The sequence below is a fragment of the Oreochromis aureus genome, linkage group 15 (genome assembly GCF_013358895.1).
Source record: "Oreochromis aureus strain Israel breed Guangdong linkage group 15, ZZ_aureus, whole genome shotgun sequence".
In the NCBI taxonomy this organism is placed as follows: Eukaryota; Metazoa; Chordata; class Actinopteri; order Cichliformes; family Cichlidae; genus Oreochromis; species Oreochromis aureus.
The window spans coordinates 7,007,885-7,033,509 of NC_052956.1; the positions used below are offsets into that span (position 1 = coordinate 7,007,885).

The 25,625-nt window shown below is 42.8% G+C and overlaps 1 protein-coding gene across 2 annotated transcripts; it reads right to left on the minus strand.

The window, feature by feature from the left end:
• Positions 1 to 12,369: 12,369 nt before the first annotated feature.
• On the minus strand, positions 12,370 to 23,186 carry LOC116309552 (protein SOGA3-like). 2 transcript variants are annotated; one of them, XR_005608252.1, is made up of 10 exons: positions 23,110 to 23,186; positions 21,990 to 23,028; positions 21,192 to 21,416; positions 20,844 to 21,002; positions 20,461 to 20,529; positions 19,588 to 19,857; positions 19,126 to 19,512; positions 16,180 to 16,842; positions 15,713 to 15,842; positions 12,370 to 12,506 (listed from the first exon to the last, which is right to left on the minus strand). XR_005608252.1 is itself a non-coding variant. In XM_039598433.1 (9 exons), the coding sequence occupies exons 2-9, from the start codon at positions 22,734 to 22,736 to the stop codon at positions 15,934 to 15,936; spliced, it is 2,631 nt and encodes an 876-aa protein (XP_039454367.1). In that variant the 5' UTR covers positions 22,737 to 23,028; positions 23,110 to 23,186; the 3' UTR covers positions 15,719 to 15,933. The 2 variants fall into 2 exon arrangements, 1 of the variants encoding a protein (XP_039454367.1); XM_039598433.1 differs by lacking the exon at positions 12,370 to 12,506 and having other exon boundaries at positions 15,719 to 16,044.
• Positions 23,187 to 25,625: the final 2,439 nt, after the last annotated feature.

A 25,625-nucleotide genomic window follows, 5' to 3' on the forward strand; every position in this document is an offset into this window, starting at 1 on the left:
TAAGAATCTTAAGGGGACACAAATATTCAGTTTGTCTGTTTAAAATTATTACTGCCTTTTCTATAATCCATGAGCAACACATGAATTTATTTGTATAAATTCTGGGTTCCCTGCACATCTTTCAATAAAATGGAGCTGATCCAATCCAAAACATCGACTTATTCACAGCCTTTAAAAGGTACAAACAGACTAACAATTAACATCACTGTATCTCCATCAAAGTCTTGCTCACATTTGCTTTGGTTTGAAGCACTAGTCTGCCTGCATCACTAAAGGCTGTGAATTAAACAGTGGGCTCCAGTCCCTTCCGCCTTTGGATTTATTTATATGATGCTCTGAAACGCCACCAAAGCCGCTGAGCTGCAGCATTTGCCAAGTGAAGAAAACCACAGGCTTGATGCGTGCAGTTGGACTGTGACTTGAATTAGAAACATGGCTCTGTGGGCCAGACTTTGTCCTGTGTCTTTTCAGAGCTTTCACAAAGCTGTGTGCACTTTTTATTCAGTGGCGATAGTGGCCAGATGTCGTGTTTCTGTTCCTGGGTAAAATAATTTTCATCTGCATCCTGGAAAATGAGTGAATGCAATTTTTTTTGTTTTTGAAAAAAAAAGAAGCAGCACATCTTCATTCTTTTGGCAGTTTTAGAAAGCGTTCAGACACAATTTTGTATAATTTATCGAGTTGTAAATGGGTAAAAACTTCACACTCACTTTGTATTTTTTAGTCATGTTACAAAACAAACTTCTGACCATGATAAGTGACTATGTAAGGTGCGTTTTGTTTCGGGAGGTGAGCAGGAACCAGTGGCCACTCTAAAAGGGCTTCAGGAGTCCTCTGCTGAGACAGGAAAACCTGCTGATAGGACACCACCATCATACAGGCCTTTATGGCAAATAAGCCAGATAGAGGATATCCTGAGTGGAATACAAATGACTTGCCATTCATATGTGTTGGCAGACTCGAGCCTATGTCTGGCAATGCTTAGCACTAAAGAAATACAACACAAATATGCAATCCCCACACTTGGAGGATGTTCATTTAGCTGTTTGACTTTGTATGAAATAAACAAAGCCAATATGACAAAACCATTTTTGTATTCAAATGCTGGACATTCTGACTTCATGAAACGTCAGTGTTGTGACAGTATGGCTTGAAAGTAGAAAATGTGCATTAAATGGACATGATAAACAAATGGGCAGAAACAGAAGTAAATATTTTGACAGAACTATAAGATGATGATAAGATCAAATGAAAACCAGAAAACAATAAAGATGAAGTTATTGTGGGAAAAGACGAACCATGGCTTGTGAATGTTCAGAAGTTAATCATAAATTCGTATTGGCTAAAGATTTTAATCTGATAAAAAAAAAAACAACCAAAACTTCCATGCTGACTCCAGGTTTATCCATCAACTGCTATTTGAGAAAGTTGGACTCAGTTTGATGGAGAAAATTGCTTTTATTAGGAAAGTCCATACGTCAACCAGGGGTGTCAGGCTTTGATGTTTTTCTGTTTTTATTGATAATGGTTTAACTTTTGATCTGGACAGAAATCCTCCATTAATTAAAATAATTATATATAATAGTTGTTCACAGATCATCTACCTCCATCTCACCCCATTCCTAGTTTCCTATTCATTCACACCGAGCCTATGCGTGTCCTCCTTCACTGCATCCATGAATCTTTTCATCATCCTTTGCCCAGTATATCCACTGTCCAAACCATCTCAGGATGCCTTTCTAATATTCCCTACAAACTGCTCAACCTGAGCTAAAGTACTCATTTTAATCTCATAATCTTGACTGAACTTACTCCAAGTGTGGTGACTGTAAATTTTTGCCAGGAGTTGGATCACCAAGCATCTTCAAGCTGTGGAGGTGCAGTTTAGCAAAATGCGCAGGGATCCAGCTAAATAGTTTCTTAAAGAAATGACCTGAGTGCAACAGTGCAGTTATCAATATAGCAGTGAGCCTCAGCACACAGCCAACACTACAATGGAGTGCATATCAAGAAAGTGTGCCTGAATTCTGTGGTGCCAAGAGATGTACCCCCCAGAATTATGCTTTAAATTCTGCGTAACATTGACAGACTGATGACTGGGCCTTACCATCTTCTGAGGTCAGTATATTTCCTTTTCTTTTCCCTTTTATGTGTATTGCAAAAAATAGTATTTATCAAAGTATCATGTGTTGCTGAGAAGGTAGTTTATGGTGAGTTTTGTGATTTTCTTGTTCTCTAAAAATAGCCTCCAGCTGTAGCCGACAACCAAACCAATACAGTAAATCAGTTTTCGACATAACTGAAACACAATGCCTGCTTGGAACCGAGAGGCGCCACAAGCTCAGGAGTATATCTATGGGTGCTTGTCACCACAACCAGTTGCATTCACATTACATGCAATTTGATCTATTGTTTCTATGAAAATATTGATTCCAGTAGCTTTACATTTTTTGGAGACCTATACCTGAACACAGCTGACACTGTCTTGTGTGTGTTCCATTCATTTACACATGAAGGCTAAACCATGTCAAGTACTTAAAAAAAAACTTGCATTACCTCACCACTGTAGCAGTGCATTCTTTTATGACTGATACAGTGGTGAGGAAGATGAGATGTGGTAATAGCGTGAAAATAGCATGAAGGACAAATGAAGAAGAGCAGACATGATGTTGACAAAGAAACAAAGATGTCTTTCTGAATTCATTTTTTTTAAACCTGACTGTGAGTCTCATCTCATCCATGATGAGAGGTCATGGCTACTTCTGGTCTGGGCATGCACTATATGATATGGCCATTGCTGAGTGCAGGCAGACAGACAGGAGACAAGCCTGCTATATGTTTTCAGACATGTAGCTGCCCTCTAACGATCTCGTGTGAACCTCATATGCTGGTCAAATGCCTTCTGTAGCCTAGCTTTTCACACTACATAAAATACATACCCTGTCTCCAATACATCCACAAATAGTCTCATCATACTCACATCTCTCGCCACCCTGAGGCCCAAAGTGGAGCATTGTTGTTGTGGGGATTATTTCTAACCTTATTTTGTTGAACATGGTGGATTGGTTGAGTCCATTAAATGCAGGCTCAGGTTTTCTTATAGAAATTCAATTGAATATTAAAATGTTTATTTTGTAAAAGAATAAAAGATGTTAGTACACCGTTTAGACTGTTACAAGAACCATTAGTGTGTGGCCTCTGTCTTGCAGCTGTGCATGATGTGTCTATACATATATGCACAGTAGGTCATCAGTATTTCTAACCATAACGCAGAGATTCACAGACAAGGTACATCACTCATGCAGGAGCCAAGAATGACTTCACTTCTACTGTAACGCTCATCGACCTAACACCATTAGCCTATCAAGTAACATGCCTCACTAAGCCCAGTGCTACTGAACCATTTATAACAGTGACGTATCACATTATTACTATGAAGATCGTAAAGTTTATATTATGAGTCTTCTCCATTTCTAAAAACAGTTTAATGTGATGGCACGCTGTATTTTCTGTTTGGTGTCTATGTGCTACCAAATGGAGGCTAAAGGGAGAACTAGACAGGTTAGTACTGAGGTGACAGTTTAAGGTACTGATATTAGCTTTTGCACAGAAAGAAATGTTCTTCAGAGATGTAGCTCTCTAGTTCATACAATGGGGGAAATAATTATTTGATCATCCAATGAATTTGTAAGTTTGCCCTCTTCTAAAGAAATTAAATGAAAAATGAAATAGTTTCATTTAAATGGAGAGAAACTCCAAAATTCTGTCTACCACAGACTGGCTGTGTGCCCATGTGGCGCACAGATTACAATCAGATTACAATATCAATCAGTTACAGACACTCCTGATCTCAGGTCATTTATGTCTAGAGCCCATGCAAGATTGTTCCTTCTGGCGTGAGAATGATCATGAGAAAGGTGGTAGAACACTCTAAAACTACCTTGTAGGAGCTTGTTAATGATCTAAAGACATTCGGGATCACAGTCACCAAGAAAACCGTTGATAATACACTACACTGCAATAGACTGAATCTTCCAGTGGATGCAAGGTCACTCTGCTTGTAGGTGAACAAATAAATGATTCAGACAGAGCTTGGAAGAAAGTGCTGTGGTCAGATGAAATCAAAATTGGGCTCTTTGGTATCAGAAATGCTGAGTATGACCCAAAGAACACCATCCCCACAGTTAAGCACAGGGGTGGAAACATGCTTTGGTGTCGTTTTCCACTAATGGTACAGAACGATTTTTACCAAAATCAGGGGCCAATGGACGGGGCCATGTAGCATAAAATCTTGGATGAGAATCTTTCTTTAGGGGAAAAAGTCCATGACAACATTGTACCTATGCATTACTGCAGACAACAGCAGCAGCCAGGTGCATGTACCTGCAAAACAGATGACATTCCTTGGTGATGTGTATGCCCAGGAACATTAATCTGAGGCGAACATGGGCACATGAATGGGCCACGGACCAGTCCTGGGGCCATGTTGTCGCTCCCAGCTGACCACTCCAATGCAACCAAATTAAAATTGGTCATTTGTCACACGATAAATGGACCACTATAGTCACCTCTGCCAAGCAACACCAGCTAATCCCACGAGAGCGCCTCGCTCTTGTTTTGAAAGATGACCCTCGTGGGTCGTCTTTCAAAGGGGAGATATTTGGGCCCCATTCTATTTTAATGAAGGGTTCTGGAATTTTCAAGAACACTTTAGGCTCCCCCCTGGCTGTCCTTAATGGTCCAACCTCTTGTACTGCTACACTCATCATCTGGCATTTGAGACGGCTTGTTCAATGGACAGATGCAGGCACACTGACAGTTTGGACAGGTGGACGAAGATAGAGCAGAACAAACTGTGACACCAGCTCCAGTCTAATGAGACATTTTGTGCCATATGGTTAAAAGGAGCACAAAATGGAAGCGTAGAGCAGTGGAATTTGAAATTACACCTATGGCCTATCAGAGTTGACCCTCAAATTCATAATTTAGGCTGTCAACACTCCTGGGAGATGTACAGCAGCTTTGAAATCCATTTTTTGCGTGTTACTGATACAGGGATTCGAGAGGAGCAGGCTCAGCAGCTGCTGAAAATGTGTGAATTCTTATCACCCAATATCTTTGAGAGACAAGAAGATAACTTTATTTACAAATGTGTGACAGGAAATTTCAGGTTTGCATAGATATCTGAAAGAGCATTCAGCAAAAGTTCTGAAAAGACTGAACAAAACAGGTGTCAGTTGAACCCTGCTTGTTTGTGCAGCTGTGCGCTCACGTGTGCAGTGGCAGGTGGATGCCATTGAGAGGACAGAGACATGCCTGTTGTTTGAGACATGCAAACATTTCTTGTCTGTTAAATTTTAACATGAGAAATCCAGCTATATAATGCAATGAGAGAGCTTGTGAAAACGGCTGTAAAACGGCTCAGTTTCAGCTGATCTGTGCTCCTTTACGTTTATTTTGGCTCTGCTGCTCTTCTGTTCACAATTTTGTGAGATGTACTCACAAAGTAATGACTGTTAACTATTTTGAGTCTGTTGCAGGAGCAACTGACACATGCTGGGGATTTCACTGAAGACTCCCCAAGCCCAGCTTTAGAGAGGCAGGACAGGGGTGGAGAGCAGAGGACAGAGGACAGGTGGATGTGGCTGAGAAGTGGCAGGAAGGAATGTAAGATTCTCACATTCTTCAGACATGTAAGAAAACGTTATGTCATCAACCAGAGACTCAGTGAGATATGTTTAACACTTGTAATAGGCATTTTTCCACAGCAGAAATCCTGGCATGCGTTCTGTGGAAAGGTAACATTAAAAACGACCACATTCCTTTTATGTGGCCCAGTTTCTTGGTCTACTTGTTGTGGGTGCTGAAAAATTACTGGGAAAAAAAGAGCTAAAACCGGCACATGTGCACACAGAACATCATCAGTCCTCCTAGAGGGATGGAAGACCATTTCTTCTAGATAATCCCTCTTTTAGATGAGCTCTGGCATTAAAAGTCATGACATGTACAGCAAAATTGTTGTGTGTGCAAATTATGCATATCATAGATCATTTTAACCACGTTCTGATTGGTGACTGCAAGATAAACAGAGGTGTTTTAACAATATTGATGCCTCAGTTCCATCAGGAAGACATCTGTAATGTCATTAATTACACCTTCGCCATCAACTGGTAGTGGCAGATGGCTGCCCCTCCCTGAGTCTGGTTCTGCTGGAGGTTTCTTCCTGTTAAAAGGGAGTTTTTTGTTCCCACTGTCACCAAGCATTTACTCATAAGGGGTCATCTGATTGTTGGTGTTTTCTCTCTATTGTCTGGTCTTCACCTTGCAGCAAAGAGCATCCTGACATGACCATGGCTGACTGTGATATGCTGTAAAAACAATGCCTAAGAGTGATGCTTCTAGCAAGCAGGATTTGTTTTTGAATAAAGCTAATATTAACTATAAAACAGATTATAAATTGCTCCTGTAAAATAAAGGCTCAGTTTTCCAGACAGACCAGTTGTAGATAGGTCTGTAAAAAATTTTTTCTTTTACCTTTTCTTTTTAGTCTAAGATTACGCTCAGTCCAAGTCTGGAAAAATTTCTGAAAGACTGATACACGTGTTTTCTCTTAACAGAGGTGAGGATAGATGTAAATGTTGGCAATCACTGCTACAGGTTCGAGTCTCTAAGGGGGTACAAGTGCTGCCTTGTCTGGGCTGCTCCCAGGATCTCAACACACACACACACATACATGCACACAATAGCAAATCATTGAAAAGGGCAGTTCAGCACTGTACATGTGTCATGAATGAATGTGTTTGGACAGGAATGCACTTTTATAGCATATAATAAAAGTTGCATAACTCGTAAAGTAGTTGCGTAGAGGCTGTCCGAGGTGTGACGATGTAAAACTAAAACTATCTTTTAGTGGGCATTACCCCCTTGGGTGTGTTAACTTGGTTGCTGACGTCAAGTAAGCCAAGGCGACACTTCAGCTGTCTGCTCCTGTGTTCTCTTCCTTTCTCCCCTCTGTCATGTGTCTGCTTCTGCTCACATGAATAGCCTTTCCAGTGGAGAGCATGTTGTGCCAAGCTCTGCCATGCTGTGTCGGTCTGATAGCAGTGTCTTTCATTCAGGGAGGCAGGGATAAAGGGGGAGCAGGCTGGACTAGGAGGGTGAAGAGGAGAAGACGTACATGGCAAAGAACACAGTGTTTTTTCACACTTTCTACAGCGGATCTCCTGTTTAACAGCTTGCTTATGCAGGTGGGAGGTCGAGTTAGTAGGGGGCCTGATGAAGATAGCGGAGATGGTCAGCTGTCATGCAGCATGTGGAGGTGCCAACCTGTAAGACGGGCTGTCATTTAGTCACACAACCTGCAAGCAGAGGTGGGAAGACCAATGAGCAATGCTGTAACAGGGATACAGGAAGAGAGATGTAATTTTGATACCAGACAGAGGAATGATAAGGGGAACTATTATGATCTGCCTAAAAAAGCAAAACACACACAGACACTCACAAATGAACCCAAAAACCACAAAATAAAATTACTTAAAAAAAAGAAAATGAGTGAGGGGCAAAATTATGTCCCAGATGAGCAGATGAAACCCTGAATCTAAAGGCATTTCTACCTGAGGAGGCAGAAAAAGAGATGAATAAGATAAAAGATAAAGAGCTAAGGAGACAGAGAGAGGAACCAAAACTCCCTTCCTGCTCTTTATTTATACTCCTAAAGACAGCAGGATAAGATTTCTGGCACCAAAACACACGTCACGCTTGCTATTTCTGTCTGAGGTGCCACATAGCACTGAGAGGTTGGGTGACAGGCATGAAATGAATCACGGGGCCAAGAGTCTTCCATGCACCCATGCAGCTTTTTAAATGACATTTCACACTTCAAATACCCTGTATAATGGGGCAAAAGGCGTAGCAGGGCACGAACATATGTGCATACGTCTAAAAATTATATTGGTTGATGCAGAAACTGTGTGATATGAATGCTTTTTTTATGTAATGCAAATGTTCTTTCAGCGCCAGTGTGTAAACTTGCGAGCGTGTCAATGTGTTTCCTTCCTCTGCCCCAAAGCAGGAGGTGTCAGGTACCCCAGAGGTTGTTGATGGGAGAATGATGAGGCGAGAAACACAAAGCATGCAACGTCATCTCTGCCTGTGCCGCACGCTGAATATCCCGATAACGGCGGGTAACGTAACTGCCCTTGAACGGACGCTGCACGGTGTTTGTGTTTAACAGCATCATCATTTCAAGTTTTTTTTTTTTAAGAACATGATTAAACCCAACAAATCAAAAATGTGTCATATGCTAATTTGGAAGCTGTAAAATGTAATCATATAGCTTGTTTCAACTAGCTCATGTCACGTTGAAGATGGCGGGCAATTAGCTCATTTGCAAAGCTGCCTAGCTCTGGACGAGCTGTCATCTCACCGGCATGCTGGGATTGAATATCAGCAGGCATCAGCGGGCAACGTCCTGCAATATGAGCCATTATTAATGGAGTGAGACAATGCAATCCTCCAACGCAAAGAGAGATGAGTCTTTATGTCAAAGCACTGTCATATTTATTACCAAGAAAAAAATACATTAAAGGCATATTATAGTCATTTGTCACAGCTGTTATTTCAACATCTTAAATATATTTTGACAATATGATACAGTACAACACACTGTTGTTGACAGTTAGAGGAGTGGCCGCTGGGAGAATGGAGAACGGTTGATAACACAGCAGCCGTAAGGATCGAACACATGGGCATGCACCCTCAAAACAGGGCTGCATGCTTCGTCCCATTACACAGAAAACACCTGAAATTCAATACAAAAAAAGAGAAAATAAAGAAGTTTATAGATACGATGCAGGATTACAACAAAGCCGATATGGTGATGTGTTGGCAAAGTTTAGGCACAGAATGATTTAAAAGCCACAGCAGCACTGGAGAATGTAGTGGATGTGTTTTATTTCACAACAAAAATGAAGCATTTGTGTGCAGCGCTCTTGTTTGATAAAAATTATTTACAAAGAAAGAGGAAGGGAACAAGCTCAGTTTGAATGGAACTATTACATAATGACGGTCTCAGTAGGAAGAGAGTAAGAAATAAGAAGCCGGTGCTTCATGGCAGGGCTTGGGGTTCTGGTCATGGGGCTAGGGGGGCGAGTGAGTGGGCTTGGCGGGCGGTAGATTGGGCCTGAGGGGGCGGTGATTCTGGCAGGAGGGGTGTGGCTGGCCCATCTGGAAGGAGGTCTCTGGTTGGCTGGCCGTGCAGGGCGAGAGAAGCTCTTCTTAGGCGTGGCTGGTGACAACTCAGCTTGGTTTATCTGGTTACAAACACAGCGGTACGCGTGTTAGGTTGTATTACAGTTTTTTACAGGTTTATCGAATTTATAGTAAAAAAAAGAAACAGAAATTTACCTACCTGCTGTGGCTCCTGTCTGTGGGCTTTGTATCCTGTTCTAGGACTGGAGCTGTACTCGTGTTGGATCTCCAGCATGTCGAGCAGTTCAATGAGTCCTTCATCCCTCAACTGGCCATAACGAGCCGACTCCGGTCCTGATAACATTGCCCTATGGATTACAGAGGGAGCACTTGAAGCCCTGTGCTCCATTTTGGGATCCGCTTGCTCGTCTGTAACCTTTCTTGATTTCTCTCCTTGAGCCAGTCCTCCATCTCTGTCTGCCCCACTGTGAGCCCTGGGTCTAATCTTTGGGCTCCCTGCCACCTGTGATCTCCTCTGAGACTGCTGGGGACCAGAGTGGGATCCTTTGGAACTGCTGTACCCTCCTCTTTGATCCTTGGAGTTCTGCCTTCCAGGGTCAAATGCTAACCCCCAATCTTGGCTGGGCTCTATCTCTGCTGTCAGCACGTCAGAATCCGTTTGGCACTTCTGGGTAGGCACGCGGGTGGGCACCCTGCCGGCGACGGCAGCGGCTCCCAGAGTTCTGCGCTGACAGCTGGGAGTGGGACACTTTGCTTCTGGAGCTGGCCCTCGATGGGTAACCACTCCTGATTCTGTCAGCATTTTACCTTCGTTCTCCTGCAGCATGGCTCCAAACTTCCTGAGAACAGAGGGGCTGCTGCATTTCTTGTCACCCACGACACCTGCACTGAAGGACTTCCTGTCCAGAGCGGGAGATTCAGCTGTCCCTTGGAGGTGCGAGCGTGCTTGCACAGAAGGAGCATCCCTTTGTCCAAGAGGGGGCTTGGCTGAGTTTTCTTTGTTGGGGGAACTCTCTCTGCGGGGGGAGTTTCTCATGTGAGACCCTCTGTTCTTTCTGTTTTCAGTCTCCTCAAAACTGCCGAAAATCTGTTCTTTACCGAGCCTGGTTCGGCACAGAGAAAATAACTCAAAACAAGGCACAAAAATCATCTCCGACTGTAAAGAGTTGATGAAAAACACATACAGCCTCTTACCTTTTATCTCCAGATCCTCTTTCGATCTCATCCTGGCATGCAGCGATGTCCTGGCTCACTTTGATTGTGTCACTGAAGCGCTGAAAGAGATCAGAAGTGACATAAAAATAACCCTGTATCAACATGCTGCTGTTATATTTGCTGGAAGATCATTGGCAAGGTACCCTTTACTGTACCTTTACCAAAACTGAACCCCAACACTCGATATAGCATAGCTGAATCTATTCTTATCTACTGTACTTTCATGTTGCACTTGGCAAGTTGGCTTTCTTCTCCACTGCTGTCAGGTATAGGGACAGAATGTGAAACTAGCTCCTATTGCAGGGAAATGTAATCAATATGCTCCTGACCAAAGCCCTACTTATACTTTTACTGATCGGGTTCCTTTGGACGTGCAAATGCCAACGACATGAGGCACATGGAAGGGAAATAAGAGAATTTCTTTCCTCTACTTACCACGTGGCGAGCTCCATTGTTCTTCCGGCCCATTTGTTTCCCTGTCCCCAAATAATCCTGCAGCAGGTCTCCAATCTCTGAGACGCTGTTGGCGTGGCAGAAACCGTAGCCGTTCTGATGAGTCACAGGGTAGCTGTACCCACTGGAGCTGCAGCCGTTACTATAGTGATGTGGCACAGTTATAGCTCTAGTGTGGCTCTCTCTATGATGGTCAGGCACTAAAAGGCCATTGCCATGGTGACCCAGGCCACACTCCAACGGGGTGCCATTTTTCTGGTTGTCAGCGGAGATATCGTTTGCTCCTCTGCGGGCCTGAACTTCATTGTACAGCTGGAAAGCAGCGATATTAATGATTACAAAACTACTTCAAAATCTAACTTAGATTTCTGGCAAGCACGTAATTCCATTACGCACACACCCTTTGCAATGTGCAATACTTTGGTATCCATTTTCAGACAGTGTATGTGTGTCCAGCATATCTGTCAGCACATCACAGTTTAATCAGCTTGTTAACATTTGTCTGCATCACTGCTCCAACAAGGCCAAGAGGTTGAGTTGGTTTGTGTGCTGCCAACAGTTTATTATGGAGCACAAACACACATGTTACTCCAATTAACCCACACTCTAGGGACCACAAAAGCTCCTCACTGAAAACACAACATGTACCACACGTAGTCATGTTGAGAGATAATTGATACATCTTTCTGGGAAGAAAAAACAACAACAAAAATGTAATAACTCCACTTTAAATTAAACATCGTGACCATCATTTATCACACAATCTACTGAATTTTACTTTTGCACTTCCACACTGGTAGGTTGTAGTATTAGTAAGTACTATTTACACCCACTGACCCAGAGTCTGTAGAAATCTGCATGTATCTATTCAGTTCATACTGCGTACATACATCGACTGTTTGTGCTGATGCAATGTGTGACTACAGATCAATTTTGGCTAAGTTTAACCTGAGATTGGTGCAGTTCCTCAAATGGCCACTTGAGGCTGCGACCAAAAGTTAATCCTCATAGACCCATGTTAAACTACACAACTGTGGAGCAAAAATAAATATGTTTTATCAAAAGCTGATATACACCTTCAGGAAAACTGCACACGACCCAGTACAACCCACCAGTTAGTCCAAATTAGCCTTTCATTATTCATTAATGCAGCTTGGTAATGCTAGCAAGCATGGTTAGTGACGCTCTTCCAGATAAGGTCAGTTTGGCTCCACACAATACAGCGATGATCACAATACTAAAGCTGAGGTTTCAATATGCATGTCCACAAGCTAACGGGTGACATCACAGTGTCCACTGCCATGTTTTATATAAAGTCTGTACATTTAACAGTCCTGCATTGTTTATGTAAAATCTCACCTCTTCGATTTTCCTCTGGATGTCCTGCAGCTGGTCCTCCCACTCCTGCATCTCCGAGTCGAAGTTGTCCATCAGCTCTGGCCTCTCTTGCCCCCAGCCACGACCACTGTGCTCAAGCCCTCGCTCCAGATCTATAGCTGCCATGACAGGCTGCTTAATAGCCAGACACTCTTTCAAATGACTTTCCCTCTTTCTCCTGTTTCACTTTTCGGTCAGAGGTCACCAAAGGGTTGCAAGCAAGGGGCAGAAGGATTAATGGCCTGGAAACACTAAAAAGTCAAAGAAATGGAAGAGAGACAACAAGGGTTGTTGATTAATTTCAATGTGTTTCAATGTATTGCTATATAAAGTAGCTCAAAATCTGGTTTCTGACACTGAAATCAAAAGGCTGATCAACCCATTTCTACTTTTTCAGTCAAGGCTTTTTACTTTTATATCCCCTTCATCTGGGTTTGGCTTGAATACTTCTATCCTCGGGAAAGTCAGATATTTACAGCTGCTTTTGGAATTCTTCACCAATAATTACAGGCATGTTAGAACTACCAATGCGGCACGTGTAGACAAAACTATTACACCACAGTGCCACAGCCATCTGTTTCAACTCTTGGTCAGTTTGACCTCCAGCCTGACCTGGTATTTCAAAGAAAAAACATTTCACGCATGAATCAGAGTGGCCATGTGCACACATGATGTCACCTGTTAGGCATTTTGCTCTATCCACCCTATATCCTACACCCACCTGTCATGTTTATACTGATAATCATTACAATAAGATTTGCTGATTTAAAAAACATGAATGTACAAAAATCACAAAATTGCGACAGAGTCTATTAGAAAGAAGGTTAAAAAAATCATTATCTCTTCTGCATCTGACCTTTAAAGAACCACTTAAAATCCTGCTTGAGCTCAGTGCTTCTTAAGTGGGGCTCAACATTAAAAGCGTCCTCCTGGAGATTAAACTGCAGAACACCTCAGATGCATTCAAGACAGCGAGCCAGTTCCCTAAAACCAGCCAAGAGCAAGAGCCTAACTGCTGTGGTAAACTGAGACAGCATGGCTTCTCTGATGTTGTTGTTGATGATGCCGCCACTCAATATTACAAGTATCCTGGTAGAAAATGCCCGAATTTACCAGCCACTTCCCTCCCATCTGTGATGTAAGAGTAGAGATATTAATAATCTTGTAACTATGCATAGTAAAGTGACTGCACGTCCTGTGGACAGGGGAGAGGCACAGGGGAACAGAAAGTATGCCCGACACTAAGCCAAAAGAAAAATGATAAAACTGAACATGACTCAGAATAAATGTTTAAAGAAAACAAAAAAATCTTTTTTTTTTTTAATTTTCATTTTGTATATGTTGATAATTAAAACTAAATAAAATAAAATAAAAAAAAGTTTTCCACTTTAGTAATTTACAGCTTTTCCTACCTACCTCTACATAAAAGTTTTATCTGCCGTCGGGTGTAACTCCTCAGTCTAGTCCCTGGTCTCTCCGGTCCTTTCAACTGTTCCTGCTCGCCAATTATTTTCAACTGCCCTCTCTCCGCTGCGTCCCCCTCGCTTTTGCCTCCACCGTGTTACGTAAAAAAAAAACAAAAAAAAAACAAAACCCTCGGGGGTTGAATTTAAAGGATCCCCTTGTCCTCCTCCTCGAGGAGCGTTGAGCTAAAGGGTAAACAACTTCTGTTCCAGCCGGGGTACCCACACTTTATACCGCTCCCCGGTGTTTACGTGAGGCGGAGGTCAAATATCATAATGTCAAATTTATTCCAGCATTTGAAGTCTCGATGGGACAAACTGTCGTCACCAGCATCCCTGCTATAATTACCGGGGCTCGCGGAGAGAGGGGAAAGTGTTTACATAGCTATTTCAGCTGCTGCGGTCTCTCGACCAATCAGCTTCTCTGTTGCTACTCTGCTTTCGGACGCTTGGGCAGATTTTGCCTTGTGACCGTGCCCAGCTGCAAATCATTTTTCCAAGGGATGCCAAATGAGTGCGTGTGACACTGTGAGTAATAATGTGTCACACTGAGTAATATCTTTATTGGAGACAGTCACAAAAACACAACAACAACAACACACAAACAATAATAAAAATAATAATACAGCATTTACATCTAATTTGTGGAGATTTAATATTTAAAGCTTTAATATAAAAAAATACTTCAAACTAACAATCAAGCCACACACTCAGTAGAGGTATCACATACTTTATGCTTCAAACGGTGCAAAGAAGTAAAATATGCACACTCCCATCCCATGTCCTGGAGTAACCTAAAGCTGTGACTCATTCTGCTGAACATCTGAAGACAGTTGCTACTGTTCATCTGCCACGCCATCAATTACTAATAGCAACCCCTAATCAAGACCCTGTTGGGAATTCTGGGGTCCTTGACCCCTTCTTATGATGATGATCAGAATTCCTTCCAGTGTGAAATCAGCCTTAGTCTTCCACCTGTTGTGTTCCCAAATGAATAATTAAGCCCTTCAGGAATTCGGGGGTGGGACACAATCAAACTTTCACCTTACTTTACTTTGAGGCAACAACAACAGCAGGGTGGCACAGCAAGTGTCGTTCTGCAAATTAAAGACGAGGTCACTGCTGTCATGACCTGTTACAACAGCTAATGTACTAAGTAGCACTAAGTGGTTCAGATTGCATCCAGTCAGAGTAAAACCTATATGACCACACTTTATAAGCTATGAAGTCTTCAGTCTACTCATACTCATAAACCAGAGTGATCACTGAATATCACTTCAAAGGGCTAAATTTCTAAGCTTTCATGGCTTTCATTTTGGCTTAAACAAGTTCTGCAGAAATATGCCAAAATATCTCCGCTAGCTTTAAATTCACAGTTATTACCCCCACAGAGAATAATGAACTGCAAAAAAAACTGGGCTATTTATTGTTATGATTCAAACACACACCCTAAAATGTCCACACACACAAACACACACACACACACACACACACACACACACACACACACACACACACACACACACACACACACACACACACACACACACACACACACACACACACAGAGGACATATTATATAACTGGACTCTTTGATGATGTCTGTCATGCTGCAAGTTTGTACAACAATAAGTCTCTGAGGTGGCAGTTTTTAACCCCGTGGACACTTCCAGTGCTTACAAATGAAGCCTACGAGGAGTTGCAGCTCCTCAGATGGACCATCTGAGACTGTTACAAAAACTAAATCCCCACTGTCCGCTTCATTAAAATGCTTAATTGCATTTAGCAGAAATAAACATGTTTACAGTCCAGTTGTTCTCTGTATGACAAATTTTCCCATTTATGACAACTTTACGGGCTTGAATTATTTTTATTTCTTTTCTTTTTTTTTCTAACACTTTAACGGTTTAAACATTATTGAGGCTTAAAATGAAGTATTATTAGGTTAGAGTTCCACTAGTTATCTGCAATGTTTTACCTGTCTGTAACTCACCGTCTCAAGCGCCTTATGCAGATGACGATGCGTGATGATAATGCAGACTCCAGTGCTGAAGCTGGCCACACTTCCTCTAATGTGAGTGCAACCTCGGTAAGTGCTGAGCTTTTACTGTGCTGTCGGTTACCTTGGCAACAAATGATGCGGGGATGGAAAGAAAAAAAATCAACGGAGGGAAAACAAACCAAAGGATGACGTGTGTTAAAGGGAGGTGTGCATCACAGAACAAAGAAAAGAGTGAAAAGAAAGACGAGCTTGAAGATGGTGGCGTAAGAGAGGGATGAGAATAACACGAGTATGAGGATGAGTAAAATGATTGGCTGGAACATCTGGGACAGGGAGGAGTGGCAAACCGACAGATGATAAACACGGGAGAATGGATAAAGAGAGAAAAAGGAAGATATACAGTTAACTCTTGAGGATATTTTACGTGCTCACATGAGATATTTCAATCCTTTTCTCACCGACAGCGGCTCCTCTGCCTCCCTGTCCTCTAGCTTCGGCACTTCCAGTCTGTCTATGAAGGTCTGCAGTTCCTTTCGAAAGGCTTTCATCTGGGCGTTAATGCGATACAGCAGCTCATGTTCCCTGATTCTGCTCCCATCATCTTCCCCGCCTTCCTCACCGGACCTCCCGAACATTAAGTCGCCATTTGAAACGTAGACCCTCGCCTCCGAGATGATGGTGGCAGTATCGGCGATGAGCCTATCAATGGTGCGAACGAGCCTCTCCGCTTCCACGCGGATATCTATCATCTGCTGCCGCTCACGCAGGGTGCACCGGCCACCAGGCAGGAAGCGGGATAAGGCGGAGGAGGCGGCGCCCTCTGGCCCAGTAGGGGTGTAGAGGCCCCGGGTGGGCGTCAAGCAGCGACTGCTGCCGTTATTGTTTCTCACCTCATCTGAGTCACTTTCCCCACCAACAGGACCCTCACGTTTGCGGTGAGGAGGGAGCAGGCGGGATGAGGTGGAGTCCTCGTCGCTCTCGCGGCGACCGCTCGTCGTGCCACCGGCATCGCTCTCTGCATCGCTGTCCCGTGGGCTCGGCCGCAGGGAGAGATGAGAAGCCAGATCGTAGCGTTGCATGTTGGAGAGGAGCACTCGGTTCTCATACTGCAGCTGCATTACCTGATGGGAAGAGGCGGCAGAGAGATGAGAACTGTTTTTAGAGTGTTTTGGCCAAGCAGTGACCTCTGGTTTCAAAAGCAAGTCAATCCTCATAGGCTGCAATGTTACAATACCTGCCTTTGCAGGAAGACTGAACATGTTACAGCCTGGTACAAAAAATGATTTGGGACTTTATGGGCAATTTTCCCCTGTTGTAAAAACTGTGCAGTTATTTTACCCGCTTAAAGTTATGCAGAACTGTGAAAGGTGCATGTAAAAATGTCTTGTCTCTCCCTGGCTCCGTATCTCTTGCCCTATATCTCACTGTATGTCTTGAGTCTCTTGAGTGTCTGTGTTCGTGCTACTTCCTGTCTTATTTTGATAGTCCTTGTCTCATGTTCATTGTGTCAGTTTTGCTTTCCCTATCTGGTTATGTCTAATTTGCTCCTGCTGTATTCCCATGTGTTTCCACTTCCCTGATCAGCCCTCAGTGTATGTATTGTCTCAGTCCTTTGTCTGTGTGTCTGTCTGTCTTCCCCTGTGTCTCTCAGGTTCTATGGCTGAGTCTCAATTCAGGGGCTGCAGCGACGCGACAAAGGCTGTCCCAATTCAAAGGCTGCTCCAAATGCGGCAAAAAAATGCATCCTTCATTTCCCTGAATTTGAAGGATAGGTCGGGTGTATCCTTCGTGGCCCAACCTATCCCAGAATTCATAGCGCGGCCCAGCCAATTCCATTTTCCAACAACGGCGGCAGCTAGTTGTAATATTACTGTTATTAATCTTTGCAATACTGTATTCATTAAATTATATTTATAATATTTTTATAATAATATAAAAATACTTTTCAAACGCGGCAATGGTTTAGGAGCGCGGCTAAAGAGTTTGAAATATTACTCTTTCTGGGTCACAAAATAAACTTTTAACATATTTTCAGGTGTGTAGGTATGTCAACTTCAAATATCTTCTCGGTTTATCAAGACATCACATATTTGCAAAAGTTCTCAGGCGTTTTCGGAGATGTCTGTTACCCACAGCTCACTAGCTGACCGGGTGGTCAAGGCTCACTAGAGCCGGCGAGAACAACAGACTCCTGGCACATCGTTTTCAGACCCCGGTTGCTGCTCAGGTTAAACATGATATATAAGTCACTTAGATAACTTAAAAATGTTATTGTTTGGCTTTTTTCAGTGTTTTATTTGTTCCTGAGTAAATCGGTTTGGCTGAGGTTAAAGTTATAGTTTTCACACAGCTGAATAAATGTCAAACAGAAAAGTGTGAGATGGTAGAGAATTTACTCCAATTTTGTGTTATAGTTTAGATAGCAAGGAGCAGCGTTTATTAAACTCCACCAAGACAGCGGTGACGCAAATCTAAAGGCTAGACAGTCCCATTTTACAGCCTCACACTTCCGGCCTTCTCGGTCTTCGGAGGACCCGGCCCACGTAGACCGCGAAGGCCTCCGAAGGATGCAGCCCCTAAATTGAGACACAGCTTATGTTTCCAGTGCTTCCCATGTTCTAGTGTTTTTCCCAGTTTAGATTTCAGATTTAAGTTCATTTTCCTTATTTTGTACTGTTTTGCCAATCAGCCCGAATAATCTGCTTGCCTTTTGTTATAGTTCTGTTCCTGCTTACATTGTCTGAAAATAGGTCCTCACTCTCTGCTCCACAAAATCTGCTACTGCAGATCATAACAAAAACCCAGCTGATTTACCAAGCAGGCTGATACTAGCGGCTGATTTTAAATATTTGCAGATTTATTAGCATCGATATTTATAGTAGCCAATAAATGAAAGCTAAAAAAGAGAGGAAAGACGAGATAAGAGGGTACTCTCAGGGTACCTTCCCTGAAGGCAACACACGTATTTGGAACCACATACTGTTATGGAAGTGCGTTTATGTTTTTCTGAAAGAAAAAAATATTAATGGCTATATCAGAATATTGGATTTTTTAAATATTGGTATCGGTATATTTAAAATATCAGTATTGTTAGCAAATATCTGTATTAGTAGTTTAAAGTGGTAGTGATATCGGTATCAGTCTTAAAAATTCTATACTGGCCTAATCAGACAAAGACGCTAACACTCTAAACTAACATGATCAGCAGAGAAAACATCAAGTTGGTAAAATTCTGTTGTTATTACTGCTACTACAGAAAAACTAGCATAGCTGGGGACTGTTAGTCTTGGGGATCAGTTACTAATTAATACCTAAATGCATATATTTACACTAATTATAAAAGCATTAAATTAATTACATAGATCAGCATCTTATTTTTTGTCAGTGTGTAACACCTTTATTACCTTGCCACTTAGATCATTAATCTGCAGCCTTGCAGCTTTCAGCTCCTCCTGGAGGGCTTCTGCCTTTGCTCCATCAATGCCTGCTCCTCCTGTAACTCCTCCTCCTCCTCCATGCCTGGCACCTCCTTCATGAGTGCCGGCTTTGAAGCGTAACTTGTTCAGCTCAGCTGTCACCCTCTTGTTCTGTTCCTCAGCATCAGCCAGGTTTCTCCTCAGGAGCTCTGCCTCATCCTCCACCAGCTGTAGCTGTTGTCTGAGCTCTGTCAGATCATCCCCCAGGCCTCGTCCTGCGCCCGGCCCACCCGTCGCTCCACAACCAGACCCTCCACCGCTCTCTCCTTCTCCCCGGAGGTCATCAAGCTCAGCCCTCAATCCACGGTTCTCAACCTGCAAGGAAAAAGGGAGACGGGTGCAAAAATCACATAATCTTTCATTCAGAAATTTCACACAGTCTGCTCTTACCTCTAACTCAACTATCTTTCTCCCGAGGATGTTGGCTTCCTCCTCCACCAGCCGAAGGCGTAGCTTCAGCTCTGACTCACGCGTGGTGGGTGGCCCCCCAGCCTCCCCTTTAGGGTGGGTACTGTCAAGTTCTCCATAGAAGGAGCGGTATTTCTGCAGCTCTTGCTCTAGCCGGTCCTTCTCCTTGTCAATCTTGGCTGTTTTCTTCCTCATTAGCACAGCCTCCTCTTTGATGAAAGCTAGCTGGCACTTCAGGTCCTCATTGTCCTCCTAAAACACAATGAAAAACAAACTGTATACACTCAAGTGCACTGAATTGGTTAAATTGTTTAGAAGGCTGGTTTCTGCATTGAGACCTAAGACTTAAGATTAAAGTGAAGAGAAGATTTTGAGCCACAATCTTTCTGAGCCAGACGGTTATCTCTCATCGGACTCAGAGGATTCTTGGCATGTAATAAGTCTAACAAAATTGCTCCAGCTCTACAAACCCTCCACTTTCACTAAAACTTTGTAGCTGGAGGTGAAAAGCCAAACATTTGACACAACAGGATATCACAGAAGCTCATACTCAAACTCTCAGGTGTGGATCCTGAGAGTTTGCAGGGTAAAAGCTGTTTATTCTTTGGCCTGACTGCTCCATACATCGGCATTTTAACTCCAGGTGATGTCTCTCCAGGCTGCAGTGCATGTTTAAAAATAGCTGATTCAGGATTAAATATTCACACATCAGTTCACATGAGACAGCACATTTTCCTAAGAGAACTACCTCCTAACAATTATCTGCATCAGTTTAGGCAAGGTAAGCATTTATGCCAAAAATGTATAAATATACACAAAATAAAATAATTATTTTTAATCATAACAGAATCTCACCTCAGTGGGAGTCTGTGCTGCTTTCTTGTCACTCTTCTGGACGTCCTTGCTTCCTCTTCTTTTTTGAGACTATAAGAGGACATTGCAATTGAAATTAAATTATGACTTTTTAATGTATGCATGAGTATACTTGTATGGGTACACTTACTGGCCACTTTTTTAAATATACCCACTCAACTGCTGATTAAAGTAAATATCTGTTCAGCCAATCACATAGCAGTAACTCAATGAATGATCAATGCGACCTGCTGAAGTTAAACTTAGGTATACCTAATAAAGTGGCTGGTTGATCATTTAATATTCATATATGCGGACATTTATGACACATTACATTTAATGCTCCTCTGATGTATGGTGATGGATGTGGGGAAGCGTTTACACACCTCTTTGGTTTTTTCTAGTTCATTCTGCAGGGCTTGTTTGGTCACTTCCACCTCTATGAGTTTCTGTCTCAGCTTTTCGTTCTCCTCCTCCGTCTTAGTGCGTTTCTCCTCCACTTTTTCCAGCTCATGGTGGAGCCTCACAGACACATCCTTTGCTACCTGTAATAATCATAACCTGAACCTGCTGCTTTGGAGAAATTACTTATCTGTAATACTTCGGATGATTTTTACTGCTATAAAATGCATAATAATTGAACTAATGTGATGGTTCATATTAGCCTACATTAAAACCTCGCATACATAACATATTAAACTTAACACAGAGAGTCATCTCCTCCCCTCCCCTACCTTTAGGTCCTGCTCCAGACTCCTGAGCAACTCTTCATCGATCTCTCCTGTCTGGGCGTAGCGCAGCCTCTTCCTCTCAGCCTTCCGCAGACGATACTGCAGGATTCTGCAGTTTTTATTGGCTCTCTCTAGCTCACGCCTCATTTCCTGGAGCTGGCAAGTGTCTTCTTCATAGAAAGTGTCTCGCATCTCGTCCATCTCGGCCCTCATTTCTTCAATCTCACACTAGCAGAATCATAGAAGACAGAAGATGTGATTGCTGCATGTGTCACACTGACAGCAGGTGTATATACTTCGAAAACAGGAGCTGTTATTAGTTCAGAGTCTGACTAGTAGCTCCAGATGTATTACAGCCATATTTTGTGTTTCAGGTTAAAATATACAATCTGACTTTTTAAAAAAAATGAATTTTCCAGATGTGAGTCTGATCATCTTTATTACTCCACAGTTCATTTCAGGGATATATAAATGCAACATTACCAACATATGAATTCCAGCTGTGGCATTGTGGGTAGTCCCTTCTAAACACAATATATAATCGATCCTTATTAATCAGTAGCATCAGGATCGATATCCAGTTACAATAGCGAATGCGTTTTCATTGAAGACAGAGAGGCTGTCCTAAACAAAATCGACCCCATTTGCTATCTGTCATTTCATGACAATATGTTTCTGCATTTTTGCCATCCTAATGTGATTTCACCTCTTTAGCATTGGCCTCCAATTCAGGTTAGGTGAGATTATGTATTTTAAAGTATTTTTATTTTATTTTATTTTACATAAAAAAGTCTATCAAACCTTGAGATCTTCGTTTTCCTCCAGCAGCCTCTCCATCTCCTCCTCCAGGGCCTGGTCCTGCTGTGTCACGGACCCCGCCTCTGTCGCCTCTGCAGCCGGCTCCGGCTCTTCCAGGGCGGCCTCCGACGTCCCAGTGCTGTCCGCTTTGGCTTGCATCTTAGCTCCCCTCTTCTTGAGTCTCTTCTGCAGGTGGAAGTGAATCAGCTCAGCCTGTAAACATCGCCCTTTCCACAGACCCAAACCGAGGCCCGCTCCACAGGCCGCGGACACGTCGTTTCTCTTCCCGTGTCCGCTTCTCTCAGCTGGCTTCCTCTCCTTTTCTCTGAGCGAATAAGCTCTGCTGGAAAACAAACGCTGTGTGGAGTCACCTTTAAAGCGGGGTAAGGCAGAGCCTAGAGTCGGCGCTGGGAAATAATCTGCCGGATCTTCCTCGACAGCATCCGCCCTGTTTGCTTTGACGAGCTCAGCTTCAGCACCATCCGGGTGAACAGCTGCCCCTCCGCGGCTCTCGGGCTCCCTCTCCCTTCTGTCTGCGGTGCTCAGGCTGTCCCTCAACCCAAAGTCCCCGCTTCTCCCTGCACGATCAGGAGGCCTGGAGCTGCCCGGGTGTCTGGGAACAATCTTTAATGCCCCCTCCTGGGCTGTAGCCGGCGAGGGAGCCCGGTGCTGCCTCCTCCTCCTCCCTGCGTTGTTGTCTGCCGGTGCTGTGGATGAAGGATCTGCAGCGCCACTCACGGTCGGCTTCATTTCTTCCACCTCAAGTAAACTCCACGCACACGCTGCATTTGCGTGCTTTTATAGATGAAAAAGGAAGCAGCCCTACTGAAGGATTTTCTAAAATCTTAGCCTGACTGAAACATACGCAAAACATTCATAAAAACTCTAAAAGTTCAAAGTTGCTTTCAGTAAGCCACTTGATGTCGCTATTGTGCTGCTGCTGTCAGCGCCCCTATCCTCTCATCCCAAACCATATGCATATGACCTGAAAGCTTTATCCACAGCCAGTGAGGGCGGGGAACACATGAGCGGTGCCACGACTCTGTAAAAGTAATGAAAATAATAATAAAACAAATGCGTTTTAACATTTATTTAGAATTTTACATAGTGGCTGAATCCTTACCGCGGACCTCTGAGAGAGGAGACGCTGACACGGGGTACCACCAGGCACTGCAGGGCAGGGGCACGGGGGCGTAAACGTTAGGGTGAACGTCAGAACAGGAAGTAAAACAGCCTCCCCCGACAGCCTCGTGCTTATAGACGTATCCCACTCTCTTCCTCTGTCTCATATTCAGAGCATTATTTTGTTGTATTATATGTATTATATGTTGCACAATGTTAACAAGAATGTAAGAAAAAAACTACTCTTGGTTGGTTGAACTGGACATTAAAACATGTTTTTGAATACAGTCCAGTTCACTGATACTCAAACAGGCATCGATTTCTGGGGCTCCAGTTTGCTGATAGGGCTGGTGTCATCCTCCAGTGGGTCCAGCTGCAAAGGTGAACTGTCAGATTCCTGACACATCCAGTCCTGCTGTTATTTATTACTCCTTTTTACTTGCAGTATTGTGTAAAAGTCTCAATCAACCCATAATTTTCTTTTATTTTGCCTCCAAAAAGCTAAAATTGTATCTTTAGGCACTTGTTGTTAGCACCCTATTGCAAAAACACTGAAGTTGTTCCCATTTGCTTAGTTGAATCTGTGAAAAGTGCCAATGATAACCACATTTAACGGACATAAAATTATACTTTTGCACCAACAAAGTGATTCCCAAAGAACTATTTGGCAAACACTTGGTATATCTCTTCATGGTGGGCAGTGTGTGCTTGAAAAATTTGAGGAAACTGATCAACGTAAGGAGTAAAAAAGAAAAAGTGGCAGGCCTATAAAAACAGCAGAAGATGAACAGTATCTGAAGGTCATGTACTTAAGAAATAAGAAACAATCCAGTAAAGACCTGACTGGTCAGGAGAGAGGCAGGGCGGGTCTGCATCTATCTGTGAAACAGTTTCAGCAGGTGGTGTTAAAGGTCTTTTAAAAATTGATGGAATTATCAACGCAGAAAAGTACAGTCAGAAGATCCACCGTGCAAAACCATCTGGAAAGTATCTGATTGACAACGGCTTCATTTTTCAGAATTCTTCAGCATGACAATGAATTCAAACCTCAAACTGTTCAAAATTTGGCTCCGAGAAGTAATATTCTGTTGCTATTAAACGGTTTGCTCTTACACAGACCTTCATCCTATTCCTTTTTTAAAAAATATCCAATTTGGTTCCTGAATTGCACATAAAGAAATCGTGCATTTTTCTCTCTCATTGGTTTTAAACTGTTCTGAATTGAAGTTTAACTTCTTTGCACAGCACTTTATTTGGTTTATATTTACATTTTAAACAGGTTTGTATCATTGGGCTCATCCTCTCACCTCCAAGTAATCAAGAAATATAACCATGGCCCAACAGAGGGTGCTCTACATACACAAAACAACCTGTGCAGAAGCCCTGAGGGTAATCTGCCTCACAGATAGATAGAGAGCCAGTAAAACGCTGACTGTTTCCACTCTCTGTTCAGCTAGAATGAGCTCCTTAGTCATATAATTGCTAATGAGATGAGTGAGACCCAGGTCAGGTTTGCAAGGATTTAACCCCCCTCCGGAAAACTGACCCTTCACCCTTCCAGCAAACTGGCCCACTTGGGTCTTCCAGCTATAGCTTCTATTGTCTTTGTGTAAAGGTTTGTATGTGTCAGAAAAGGAAAGAAGACATTCAGGAAACAGCAGTGTGTTTTATGAATGCATTTATTTTAATTTTCACATCAAACTGTAGAAATAGTGGTCGAATTTATGCATGTGCATACATGTTTTTGCTCCTTCCTGCAGCAGCAGCAGCAGGCATGCAGGTTATAGCGTCCTGTGCTAAATGCCTTTGATAGAAAAGCCTTGGCAATTCTGCAATCCTATTAGTCGCTGGCTTAGATCCTTCTGTGTCCCCAAGGAGGACAAATATACTTCCTCTCACTCATCTCACCCAATCTATCATTCACATCTACGGCCTTCCACCTCCATGCTAACGCCATCAGTGGAAAAAAAAGATAAAAATAGCCACTGGCATACCATGATAAGAAAGTAGGAGTTTAGGAGTAGGGCATGTATGCTAGGAAGGAGGGATAAGAATGTGGGAAAATTATGTGAGAAAATAAAGAGAACATGCAAAAATACAACAAAGGATGCAAAAGAATTGCAACTGACTTTCCAGACATGCAGTCACAAATGACGGCCTGAGTATGAGCAGAGGTTGCGGGACACAGGAAAAGGCATGGACGAGGAAAATGATAGGGGCTAAATAATTGAATAGATGCCATTAGTGACTCATGGTGTGGCGAAAGAAGAGTGGGTTGCATTTTGCTTGTTACAGGATAATGAAAAAAATTAATGTGAGTGTATGGAAAGATCACGCAGTGTCACAAGAAAGGCAGAGTCATAATCCAGGCTGATGAATTTACTATTTCTTTTTCAAATATCTTGAAGTTGTTAAATACACATGCTTCCCACTGTAAATCAACTATTTTCAAGGCCAAATATGAACTAATCCACACAGTTTGAGAGTTGCAGTAGCAACCTGGTGGCAGATTAGTGA